Source organism: Ammospiza nelsoni, chromosome 20 (assembly GCF_027579445.1).
Source record: "Ammospiza nelsoni isolate bAmmNel1 chromosome 20, bAmmNel1.pri, whole genome shotgun sequence".
Classification (NCBI taxonomy): domain Eukaryota; kingdom Metazoa; phylum Chordata; class Aves; order Passeriformes; family Passerellidae; genus Ammospiza; species Ammospiza nelsoni.
This window is the reverse complement of record NC_080652.1, coordinates 644,322-657,633: the sequence shown is the minus strand read 5'-3', so window position 1 is coordinate 657,633 and position 13,312 is coordinate 644,322. Positions and strand designations below refer to the sequence as shown.

Genomic DNA, 13,312 nt, shown 5'->3' with positions numbered 1-13,312 from the left:
TAAGAACTGTCTGTAAGAGGAAAATAAGACCTCAGTATAGTCCAGGAGAAGAGGATTAAAAAACTTGTCCTTCTAGAAGGTCAGCAGACACCCAGGCCTCCTTTCTCTTCAAAGCACAGACCCAGCCCTGATGACTGGAATAACTTGCAGTGACTTCCTGAAACACTTGACCCTGAACTTGGCTGTGTTCATACATTGCTGGGCTGATGATCACTGGGTACCTGCTTAAGGGTTTGAAAGGTGCTATTTGAAGGGAAATAAAAGCAGGATGCAATCCTTGCTCTCTCCTTTTTTTCCCCCTATTGTGTTAATCCTGAATAATGGCTGGGGCATAGCAAATCTGAATTCAGAAAAGTTGCAGGCTCTGAGCCCAAGAGAGGATGACCACTTCAGTAAGGCATACTTTATATAGCAGCAACAAAGCCAAAGCCTGACTTGAGCAGGAGCAAAAAGAACAGGGGTAGCTCTAAGCAGGACCCATGGAGGTTTTCATCAGCATGAACAGAGAGGATTCAGGTCGAGCTGAGGATGTAGTGCCACTGGTAGTCTTAGAGCGACTTTTGCAGGGACTGGAGTTTGACTAATCCAATCTTCCAAGTTGTCCTTCATTTACACGTATCTGAGAAAACTGATGAGCGGATCCATCTGTTCCTGCTCTCCTCAGCATCCCTGGCTGGAAGGACCAGAAGCTTTCGTCTTTTGTTAAGAACAGGGCAGAAGTGGTTGAAACAGATCTCAGCACCCAAATATTGTGAAACACTAGCATTGGCTCTGGGAGCCAGTCCTGCTGTGACCAGGGAGTGTGGCAAGGGGCTAGCAGTGGGCCTGTTAGCTAAAGGAGCGAGAAGTAAGAAGAAGCTGATAAGGAGCTTTCTCCAAGGCCATAACCAAGGAGATCGAGAGAAGAAAGAGCATTCTGCAGTTGGATGGGAAACAACTGGAAAGTGTATAAAAGATCAGCCATTTTCACTAATAAAGTGTTGCCAACTGTTGCCAACGGTTGCTAAGGGTTGACAACTGAGACTGAGACTGCTTGTGGTCTCTGCTTTAAAGTCGTGACCGCCTTGACTGCGACATTGGAGGGCCCAGCAGTGCAGAAAATGACACCAAGCACTACTGTGACTGTGCTGCACAAACAGTGAAAACCTCTGGGAACTCAGGAAACCTCTCCACTAACTCATGAAATCACTGTAAAGTAAAACCAACTGAGGCAGCCAGTTACTAGGAATTAGTATTTTGGCAGTTATGCTAGTAATTATTGGTGCTTAGTCAGTCTAGTAGCACCTGTTCGTGGGCAAAGATTCATCTGTGTGGGAAGGTGAGAAGGAACCTTTTTTATCTTCTTTGGTTATACTTCCAAGCCATGAAATTATATCACACCCTTTAATAAACTTTTATATCACAGACTTTAATATACTTGTAATTGATTTTAAAAAGCTCTGAAGATGTCTCAGTGGAAGAGTGCTTTACTGGTCACCAACACACAGCCCTTGAGTGACAACAGTGTAAATCTACATCTCAGCAACTGGAATCGCTCTGACAAGCTAAAACTAAAACAGCCCCACTCCACAGCTCTGGCTAAGACTGATAGTCTGGTTTAGATAACTGGTCACTAGTGGAGCTCACCGTGACCCTGTGTCAGTCATAATTATACCTCTGCTTTTCTACTAACCCTCTAGTATTTCCTTTTTCTCTAATAATAGTTTATTTTCAACCTTAAGGTGCTTCATGCAACCATCCTGTTCAGGGCTGTGATGGTTCTTGGACCTTCCAGGCATGCTTTCTGCTGCCCTTTGTAACAGTGCTCATTCTGAGCAGGCAAGTATGGAGACCAGAAAATGTGGTTTTAGCTTCTGTCAGTGATTTGGCCTTTTGTATTTCTTTTCATGCTCAATGAGGTGTAAGTGGGACACTTTGGAAAAGGGAGTTCCCACCATCATGGCAGAGGAGAGAACAGTGTCCCAGCCAGTACAGTAGAACCAGTGCAGCAGGCTCCTGTGTCCTGTGGTAGCTGCACGTAGGGGCTGCGGGGATGGAAGGGCTCAGGGCTGGCTGCCTTCTGCAGCTCCTGCGCGCTGCTCCTGCACCTGCTCCATGCCTGCAGATTTCACCCAGCTGCTGATGATCTTGGCTTCAAGCTTGCGCACCTCTGTGACGGATGGGGGGTCAGCTGGGTTGTGTCCCCTAAAAAGCAGAGGAAAGTAGACCAGTGTCAGTTACTGGACAGTTGGTACTTGCCTCCTTTACAGGCCAAGTCTGTGATTTTAGGGACAGAGAGAGATTGACTGGTTTGTGCTTCATATGTGTGCCCTGGAAACCAAGTTGCAGTGTCTGATCTCCAGTACAGCTGGGCAGCAGGCCCAAGCTGGCCCTTGCTGGCTGCTGCTCCCTCTGCTCCAGGCCTAAAGGCAGATAGCTAATGCCAGATGGCACTGGACTACTTCATGTGACTGATTGCTGCAGGCTGTCTCACACTTGTGTCACCCCGTGTGCAAGAACATGATCTAATGACAGTAGGTGAGCTGAGTGCCAAGTTATGCACAGCTCAGCATCCCTGGAGGCTGAAAGAGGCCTGGGCTGGGGAAGAAGATCACTCTTCTACATTGGGCTGCAATAGCCTTGTACCCATCCTCTTTAGGTACTTGCCCTGTGCTAGGCGCTGGTAAGGCCACACTTCAAATCCTGAGGTCAGTTTTAGGTCCCCCTTGACAAACAGGACATGCAAGGGATGGAGAATGTCCAGGGAAGGGAATGGAGCTGGGGAAGGGTCTGGAGCACTGGGAATGGCTGAGGGAGCTGGGGGTCTCAGCCTGGAGAAAAGGAGGCTCAGGGGGGACCATCTCACTCTTTACAACTCCCTGACAGGAGATTGTAGCCCAGTGGGGGTCAGGCTCTGCTCTCAGGTAACAAGGGACAGGACAAGAGGAAACAGCCTCAAGTTGAACCAGGAGATGTTTAGACTGAAAAATAGGGAATTTTTTTTTATTGGAAAGGGTTGCAAAGTAATGGAACAGACTGCTCAGGGAAGTGTTGAATTCACCATCCCTGGAAGCATTCAAAAACTTGAAAATGTGACACTCGAGGACATGGTTTAGTCGTGAACATGGTGGTGATGTTGGGTGCATCTTAGAGATCTTTTCCAACCTCAACAACTCTTATGATTCTGTGATTCTAAAATATCTCCTGGTTGTTTGGGCTGTGGCTTGCTGAGATCAAATACCCAGGGAATCAGGATTTTGCTAGGCAAAGGAAAGTTTGGTACTTACCGGAGATCAAGGTGATGGGCACCTCCTTTAATGGTAAGTGCAATCAGTGAAGGGCTGAGACTGCTGTTTATCTGGGAGGAGAAGGAGCAAAGATCAGTTCTCACCAAGTTACTGGGCAGAACTGGACACGAGTTCTGAAAATTGGAACATGATCTGGGCAAGACTGAGGAAAAGCATGGGAAGACATCCTTGGTACAGCTGGTATCCACAGCTAACAGTCTGAATGAAGCAGATCACCTGTCCAAAATGAAAGGAATGTTTTCTGCAACTTGGGAACTTTCAGCTGATTCCAGTACAGGTACTGTACTGTACAGTACAGGAAGTTAGGTCTCCTTTGGATCCATGCACCGTAAGCAGCCTGTTTTTCGTGGGATCCCAAGCCAGCCTAAAACACTGAGCTTCTGTATTCAATCAGGAGCTCCACTAACACAAAATCCAGTCCTGGGTTTTTAAATTTTAGACTGGACACTGACAGCACTCTGAGGTTTTGTTGAATCTAAGACAAAACATGTAGTTTGCGTCGCTGCTCATAGCGTCCATCTGGTCTCACCAAGTGTGCTAAGACTAGAGAGAGCCAGGAGCACGTGGCTGGCATCACTGAAACTGCGTGTGAACACAGAAACACACCAGGTTGTGATTCAGACCCTGGGTGTGGGGTAAGGAAGGTCCTGCCGTGCCTGCACCAGTGAAGCCACATTTGTTCCATCAGTATTCCTGGCTGATGGACACTACTCAGTGTAGTGTCCCAAGAACCCTCAGTGGTTCAGTGGTTCATCATGAAACAGCTGCTTACAGAAACTCAGGTTAAAACTGAATTACCAGTGCTGCTCTGAAAGGGAGGGAGGGCAGTATGTTACCTGCAAAGGCTGCTCTGTGTTCAGGGTACAAGAATGCACAAGCTTACCCCACCTCCAGCCCATGGGTCCAAGTCTCCGTTTGAAAAAATGATGTTGCTCGCACTTTTCAGGTCTGAAATTCAGAGAGTTCATAATTGAGAGGTCTCCTTCCTGCCCAGTTATCCAAATGTGTTTGGCTATGGCAGCAAACATGCCAATAACAGAAAACATCAAATAACTGAACAAATTACTGGTAGTTTTTATGTTATCTTCTTCTCTACCAAAGAGATACAGAAAGGTCTGTTTGGCTCAAGTCAGCACAGAGCTGTGACTTTCTGCCAGGACTCATTAGTGTGCTGTGCCTGTCTTCATGGGGCTCAGCTGGACAGAGGGAAACAGGGAGACAGCTACAGGGTAACACAGAGGGACAAGTAATCACTACAACTCACCTTCCCCCCAAAAGTTTGTCCGCAGCCAGTGTGCTCGCGGCCTCACACGCCACTTGTTCCAACAGTAATGCTCACGCATAGCTTCAGTGAAGGGCATCTCAGGGAACATGTCCGTCACATTGTTACTGTTAAACGTTAGGTTGATCTCCGTACAAACCTAAGAGAAGTACAAGAGCTGCCATGGGGCAGGGGCATAGACAGGATAGCAGCTGAAACTTGCTGGAGTCTCTAACCTCTTACCTGGTAGTCCCAAGCCTCTGCATCTGAACCGATGCCACAGCCCGTGGGATCAGCACAGGACTGGTACAGCTGATATATGTTATAACACTGTGCCAAACCAGAGGAGTTGTAGAACACCCCTGCCAGGTGGGAACACAGCACAAAACCAGTCAGTAACTGCTGTCTCACCCATCATCTCCCACATTAAACTACATGGCCAAAACCAAGCCAATGGTTGTGTGAGTGTGCAAGGATGGGACAGAACTCACAGAGCCTGGAACTGTGCAAGGTTAAAATCCAGCTTTATGACAAAGCTTTCATATGGGGCTGACAAATTCCTTCAGATGACACAAACTTGGTTATTGTCCCCAGTTCAATGCAATATTGTCCTGTTTAGACAATTTCCTTTGTAATGGGTTAAAAGCCTAGCAGGCAAGCAGGGCTTCAGCTATGCCCAGTAGAGCAGGTCCCTGTGGCATCTTGCTCAGCTTACTCCTCTGATTTCTCAAGAAGAAAACTCCTTCCAAGCCATGTAATTCTGGCATTTTATTCAATTTCTTTTGAGGCTTTGGTTGCTAAATGTGGATCAAAATTCTGGCACCCTGAGCCCTGTGATGTTCAAAGAGATGTTGGGACACTAGTTTCCCTTATCATGAACCAAGCAAACCTGATGTGACAGCAGTACCATTTGAGACCTGATATGATGGATAAGTGCTAGTCTGGTTCTCTGCAGGTAGAGGAATGGATTCACATTAAGGAGATGGAGTATTATTGCCCTGGAAGCAATCAGTATCTCCATTCACATTGTCCCTATTCACCTGTTGCCAATTCTGCATCACAGCCCATGGCACTACACTCTACCTGGCAGGAGGTGGGCTGATGAAGCACATGTAGAAAAAAGTCTTTTTCTGTATGACACAGAGGGTCAAGTATGGAAGAAAGCCAGTCACCTAAAGTTATGGCGAATCATTCCTCTTGTATGATTAAACTCCACCAGGTGAATGCACCTGAGGAGATAGGGAGAGGCATGAGGTGCACCCCTAGAACTGGGAGGAAGAAATCCACCCTTGGCTTATTCATCTCAAAGAAACAAGACTACCACTCTTCCTCACAGAAGGAGTAGCATGTGAATACATTCAGTAGATCTGACAGGTTTGTCAAGATATTAGTGTTTTAAGAAAGCTTCTAGCTGCCAGCCAAATATCTTTAGCAGTGATTAAGGATTGGTATATTTCTGACTTGGAGCATGTACATCATTTGGAAAAAAAAAAAATTGGCTCCCAGTCATACTAAATTGCATTAAGTTTGGTAGAATTCCTTAATTTTTTTTTTTTTGGTGCCACTCAGAACCTGTTTTTCTGAATAATGACCAAGGTAGAACTTGTTTTTAATAAGCAACTTGAGAGATTTTATGAGGAACTCTTCAAAAGTTCTTTGAATTTTATCTCTATTAATAATTTCCTTACAAACGCTGCTGGCTGACAAAATAAGTGTTCACACAGATAAATGTATATGTGTGTATACAAGATGTATTTAAGATTGCCTTGCCCCTGGATTAAGACCACAGGACTTTTTCTCAACAAGGAGACCAGAAAACTTCCTTCAGTGAATGTGCACGGAGCCCATGACTGCTGGAGCCAGAGTATGGGTAAACTTCTACAAAAGAACTTAGATTCTCAGAAGTCCACATCGCATGGACAGACAACAGGCTATGGGGCTTCAATGCCTGAGAAACATGACAAGAATAAGTTGGGAAAGGTGAGAGAATGAGCCTATGGGCCACTGTGGGACATCCCAACAGACAAAATCAACAGGAGGCAAAATGTCCCAGAGAGAGATCAGAGTCATACTAGCTCCCCTGACACAGCAATGTGACAGGTCTGCTGATAGGTGCTTCTAGAACACGTGGTGGTACATAAAAGATTAAACTGATAATATTAACTCACCAACAAGAGCAGACAAGCCTTCAATTGGGTCTTTATGGGCAATAATTTGTTCACAGCCAACCTGGGTAAGACACATTACAGGCAAACGGCAGACAGAACAGTTACCAGTTGCTTTGTGGAAGGGCTAAGCTGGAAGATTCATTAAAATTATTATTTACATATTTTATGGTTCAGTAGTTTTCCAAAGGCCTAATGCAACAGGTCTGGAAGTTTTTAGCTTCTTCCCCTGTAGCAACAAAATACATAGAAGCAATGAGGCAGGACAAAGGCAGACAGTTCCTTCACCAAGTTAGGGAGCTGTGGAGGAGCCACAGTGGTACACAACAGTTCCTCCTACAATCAGAATATTTTAGTGTCCTTTTCAGGGATTGAGGGGAATGTGCAGACTAATTATTTCCATTCTAGAGGTCATTAAACAGACCCTAGAAGGAAACTGTATGCCTGGTGGAGCCAGAGGCAGCATGTCCAGAGTTCCAGTGCAGAAGAGCCTGTGAGACGTCTTGCACAGTGTGCTCCAGGTAGGACAAGAACCCTAAATGCCACAAAGCCAGAGGCAAAGGAAGTCGCATGGGCTTGACAACACACCAGAAGACAACGAGAATTGCAACAGCCTCTGGTGATCTGGGATCAAAGCTGGTACCTTTCAAAAGCAGCTGGTGTCTTAGAGGTCTTTGTAAACCCTTGAGAACTTGGCCCTTTTCCCACACTTTGCCATCTATGATTCTCTTGAAAGTTCACCCATTTCCCAGCCCCCATAGCAGCAGGTATTTTTCTGCATTATACCTGAGGTATGTCAGCTTCCTGGATAATACTTTCAAAAGAGCCTGATTTTCACATCTTCATCCTTACCCACCAAGAAAAATACATCTCTGAAAGCATGTTGAGATGGGCTACAACAGAACTACTTTTTTTCTTTTTTTAAAGCTGCAAGCTTTTAGTATTTAAAAGCTGAAGTCAACAAGCTTGCACAGGTGTTTGTGTCCAAGGTAAAGGCAGAGCAGAATAGGAGTGACTCCAGCAAACCTCTCAGCAGTCACCATCACAGAGAAGTTTCAATTATGTAGATTTACTGTCAGACTGGAAGGGCTGCAACATCCACCACTACTGGTCACCCTGTGACCAACACCAATGGTGTCTGCCTGACAGTGTCCTAAGCTCCACTCACCCACTCACACCAATGTCCTCACCTTCACTGGATTGGCAGGGAGGTCACCCATGAAGTCGGTTTTGTATGGATAGTCCATCATGGCCATCATGGTGAAGGCATTTCTAGCAAAACCAAACAGCTGGTAAACATCCTCCTTGTTAGAGATCTTATTGCATGTGGCCATTTTGCTGCTGATCTCATCATAGGCTGCAAAAGAAAGGAAAATAAAAGACGCAAACTTCAACAAAGGAAAGTAATACCAAGCTTCAGCATCTCATTTCACTCAGGAGTAAGAAAATGCTGTAACATAAGAGGAGGTTTTTAGGGGAAAGGACACATTGCATCTAAATTTACACCCATTAACAGAACATTCAGGCATAGCTTCCCTGAGCAGTGTCACAACCTTGTGTGGCCCTAAGCCCAAGCTCTGCCCCTCATGGAGCTCCCTGGGGAGCCTGGAGGAATCAGCACCTGCCAGGACAGAATTGGTCCCAGCTGAAACAATGAGCAGAGCAGCTTGGTACATTTAGGAACCAATGAGATTCAAAAGCTGGAAAAACTGACAGAGAGAAGAAAAAAAACAACTAATTTTTTTTTTTTTTAAACAAAACGAAAATCCCAATCCCAAAAAAACAAACACCACCACCACCCCCAGGGAAAAAAAAAAAGAAAATAAAGTGCAGCTTCCTGGGAGGAGGGTGTATCTACAGTAAGAACTGCCAGATGAGAACAGTCCTCACAAAGGATTCTCAAGATTCTCAAGATCTCAAGACATGCCTTCAAACATCAGTGGGATGCAGAGGTCAGCTGGAGTCAGGAAATACATCTTTAAAGACATTCCTTCAAGATGTACCCATACACCTTTGCTTTTCTGCTGCAGAAAGCTGCTCCCTTCATTTTCATCCTCCACATTTTGGAGTCACAGATCCTGTCCCCATCCTGTTCTACAGCTGACCACTAGAGCATGGCTGTTTTTGCTTGGAAACCCACGGCCTGGGACCTGACTCTGGATACACACTTGAGGGCTGAAGCCTTAAATATGACCACCTTACACCCAGCTGCAGGAAGCATTGCCCCAGGCAGAGCTCAAAGAGCTTGACTGGTTAACAGTAGCATTCTTCTTGCTGTTACCCAAAGCTAAAAGGATCCCTTGGGCTCCTCTGGCAGTTCCAGGACCAGCAGCAGCTGGGAGGCACACAGCTCCTGACACACAGCATGACAGACCAGGGCTCAAGACAGACCCAGAAGCCACTACATCTGTCCCAACACCACATACGGCTTCCAGGAGATGCTGCATCAGCCCATGGCATCTGGTCCAGCCTACTTAGGAGCCATTGCAGAGGTCTTCACCAGTCTATCCTAACTGTCCAAGACTAGAGATGGAAGGGACTTGGATGATTGCTTCAGGACCTAGACTGCCCTCCACATATTTCTCAGATGTGTCCAGTGAGCTGAGTCATGCAGCTGTCATACCCACCTGAACAGCTTTTCATGGTGTGGATATTAAGGACAAGTACCTGGTGAAACATGGCTTTACTAAGTATAAATACTATGCAAGTGGTTTATATCTGCAAGTGGTTTTGCACTTTGGTGCAAAAAAATGATTTCATTAACACTGTGCAAAGCTCCTGTCATGGTTTGACACTGGCACAATGCCAGTGCCCCCATGAAAATACACTTCCCCTGTATCTGCTGTGAGATGTGACCAGGAATAAGCAAAGCAGGCTCCCACTTAGAAATAAAGAAGACTTTATTAACTAAACTACAAGAAAAAAAAAGGAAACACACAAGGAAAATGAAAACCTTACAAATCCATCTCCCCTTCTCCCCCACCAAATTTCCAATATAATACATTCCCCAAATCACCAACTCTCGATCCGGCACCACCCTTCAGACAATCAATCTTCAGTTCATCAAGAGGAGAGGAGTCCTTCTTGTGCCATGGTGACCTTTTCCTTTCATGTCCAGTGCTCTCACCATTGAACATGGACCAGAGTTGCTTTTAGGGTTGTCTTTTAAGGATGCCTTGTCCCATTCCAAAAAGGGCACAGTCTCTCCTTCGGGACACCTGTCCCCCCCCCAATTTTTTCACCCCCTGGAGCCGAGGGGCACCAACACTGAACCCTCTTGCTTCTGGGGCATTGCCCTCCCTGGAATACAGTCTCTGTATCACAAAGAAACGTGGTTCTGTCCATGGCTATACAAAAAGAGTCCAGCAAAAATGCCACTCCATCATCTCTTCCACCCAAGGTTCTTCTCTATTGACATCTCGCCCTTGCCCAGACCTTCAACACTTGCCCATTCCTTCTTCATCTTCCACTCTTATCTCTCTTCTAGGAACAGTTAATGTTCTGTAAAGTTTTCATTGCCCACAAAGGGTTAAAAGCTCCTACAAGCGGCCAGCCAGACTTCTCTTCTCCCCCACTGCCCCTTCACCGCTGTGCCTGCAGCACATGATATCAAATTCCAAGATAACAGTCCCAGGCACGGCTCCCTCCCTCTCCCTCTCTCTCTCTGTCTCCCGGGGAAGAGGTGGCGGGGGCTGCCCAGTGCCTCCTGGTACTTCTCTCTTCCACCCTTCCACCCGCGGGGGGGGGGCAGGCCCACCTCTCCCCGGCCGCTTTCCCCTCCCCAGCCAGCAGCTGGGCCGGGAGAGAGCGGGAGAGAGATCCGAACCCTTCCTGCCGGAAATCCAAAGAGAGCCTCCCAGGGGAGAGCTGTACTTTTAACCCCCCCGTGTTCTCAGAGGCGGATCCAATGCCCCAGTGGCCAAACCAGGTGCCAGGATTAAAATCTGAGCACCCACTGGCCTGACCACAGCATCTCAGAAAACCTATTTCCTGTCAAACCACCACAGCCCCACAGAGCTACTTATGTGTGCTGTTACATTTTATTTAAATGATATGCTCTTTCTCACCCCTCAAAAATGTACCCTTTATTCCAAGCCTGTCATCCTCCCCTGAAGTATCATGTATCTGTAATCTCATTGGCCAAAGTCTTATTCCACACCCACCTTGAATCTCCCTGTTAAGCTGTGTGAGGGAGACCAGGCTCTCTTTTGGCCCTTTTCTCCCTAGGCTGCCCCTCTCTCCCCCTTTCCCCCTTCTCCTTCAGAAACCATGCTGCTCCCGGGGGTAGGACCCCCAATAAAACCTCATCAAATTAGCACCCTCAGAAGCTGCGTGGAGTCTCCTTGCCTGCCTGCTGTTACCAGTGAACATATGGCTTAGGGGTCCCCCGGGGACTTCCCAGGGACCACAAATGAACAGCAACAATGGCACCCAACATGAGGCTCGAGCACCGACAACCCTAAGATGAAAATGGACCTCCATCACCCCACAGGCACAGCGCAGAACCCTGCAGAACACCACTTCAGCACCGCCTTTGGCACTGTGGGGTGGCTACGCTGGGCTGCAGTTACGCCTCTACCACTACGCAGAGGCCCCGTGAGACACCATGCCACCATCCCACCACCACCAGCCAGTGCAGCCCAGGCACCCAGAGAAGCCACATGGAGTGCATCCTGCCTGCCTCTCACAGCATGGTCATTGTGGTGGCAGGGCTGAGCCTGCTGCCCCCTGCCCGGAGTGGATGGGCTGTGCAGACCACCAAACCTGAGCCCTGAACCACAGCAGTGGTGAAAGAAGGCACCAAAGCCCACCAGTTTCTGCAGGGGAGCCACCAGACGAGGAAGCAGATTTCAGCTTTGCCTGAGCCCCATATTCCCCAAAACGGCTTTTGTCAGTTCCGTGACCTCCTTCCTCAGTCTTACTCTCTTCCCCCGTCACTGTTCCTTCTTCCTAATTCCATCCCTAATACACCTTCCCCTAAACAAATCCCTGGGAATACACTCCATTCTGCTAAGCCCGGCACAGCAACCACACGGCTAAGCCGCAACATGGCTACGACCCTGTATGCTGTGGCTGCATGGCCTAGAGTTCCAACATAGCCATGACCATGTGTCAGCCAAGATTGCTTCAGCCACATGGCATGGCACCATTTTCTAATTCTCCTCCCCAAGATCCCTTTCTTCCCGCTTTTTCTCCCCCATACTCCGCCCCTTCCCTGTCTCTCATGAACCAACCCCCCCTTCAACTCCTAGTTCCCACATTCCACCTTCCAAATCCCACAGGGTAGGAGCTGGAAGGAGACGAAGCTAAGAAACCAAAACCCAAAGCTTAAGTAATTTTGTAATACCAGTTTTAACAACCTTGTATAATATCATTGAATTGAAAATTCTACTTTATGATCTCCTTCTCCTATTACTCCAAGAGCAGGATAATATCCTTCTCTGCAATCCATACCCCTTTTTTCCTTATTTTGGGTAGTTCACTGGGAGCAAACCGCTTGAAGGCGCAGGGTACCCTGAAAAGGTTTTTCTTTCCCGGAGTCCCAGGCTCCCCGTAACCTCCCCAATTCTCAATCCCTATCCACTTGAGCTGAAAAGAGCTCGTCAGCTAGAACTTTTTATCCTAAAACCCTGTAACCTTTTTATTATTATTATCCAATACCTGTCTTCTCTCCATTTCCCTTCTGTTCCCATGAAGTAGTTTTAACAATTATGCTTTTCTAGTTTAAATGTGTATTCATACTGCAGATTGTCCTGTTTTCAGTTTTAGAAAGCAGAGGCCTGTCAGGTCACAAGGGTAGATCCAATGAGAAGCAATTTTCGATTGCTTCTTTAATAGCGAGTGTTCAGATAGTATTAGACTGCTGAATCAAAATTGCTGTTAGGTTTATGCTGTCCTCGGTAGGTTCTGAGGCTGAATCTCAGAACCTAAATGAACAACCTAAAATGGTGTCTGGGAAAGTATTTTGATGGTTTTTATGGTGAATGCTCCCTGAGTATAGGTATTAGCTGATGCCAAATCTCTTTTTTTTCTTTTTGTTTTTCTTTTAAAGACCTAAAACCGGGGAGTCTTCTGGGTTAAACCAGTTGGAAGGTGAAAGAATCAGTAAAGCTCAGATCAAAGGGTGAGAATCTGAGGCCGCAAACCTGCCTGGAGTCCAGGGAGGCTCCACATGATTCCCTGTCCCTGAGAGGGGGAGCAGACGTTGGCGCCTCAGACTAAAAGGGGCGGCTGTGGTGGTCCAAAAAGCCAATTAGAAAAAGTGACACTATTAGGCCAGTCACGCTGAAAAGGCCAATCCCAAAACTCTCATATGAGCTTAGTGCCAAAGGCAGAAGCTATTTAAGCAATCACCCATATGGACCCACATAACCTGTTTATTACAACTAAATGCTCATTTTATCTTTGTGCCGTGTTAAAATAACTCTACCTTGCCTTTTACCAATCTCCTTACTATTCCAGAAAAATAAAAAAGGTTACTCCCCACCAAACTATTTAGCACCCTTTCAGAACTGAACACTACCTACCACCAAAGGCAAACATCAAGTCAAATGGACTGTTTAAAACATAATCCTCACTGCAATTGTATTTATTTTTAT

At 46.6% G+C, this 13,312-nt stretch overlaps 1 protein-coding gene across 1 annotated transcript in view; it reads right to left on the bottom strand.

The window, feature by feature from the left end:
* Positions 1–1,369: 1,369 nt before the first annotated feature.
* The window catches only part of DPP7 (dipeptidyl peptidase 7), a 45,446-nt gene continuing 33,503 nt past the window's right edge, over positions 1,370–13,312 (bottom strand). Inside the window, exons 7-13 of the mRNA XM_059486684.1 lie at positions 7,904–8,070; positions 6,717–6,777; positions 4,792–4,910; positions 4,552–4,708; positions 4,171–4,235; positions 3,267–3,337; positions 1,370–2,184 (exon numbers count right to left, since the gene is read on the bottom strand). Coding sequence (XP_059342667.1) covers positions 2,043–2,184; positions 3,267–3,337; positions 4,171–4,235; positions 4,552–4,708; positions 4,792–4,910; positions 6,717–6,777; positions 7,904–8,070 — 782 coding nt within the window. The 3' untranslated portion in view covers positions 1,370–2,042. The remainder of the gene's footprint in view (positions 2,185–3,266; positions 3,338–4,170; positions 4,236–4,551; positions 4,709–4,791; positions 4,911–6,716; positions 6,778–7,903; positions 8,071–13,312) is intronic.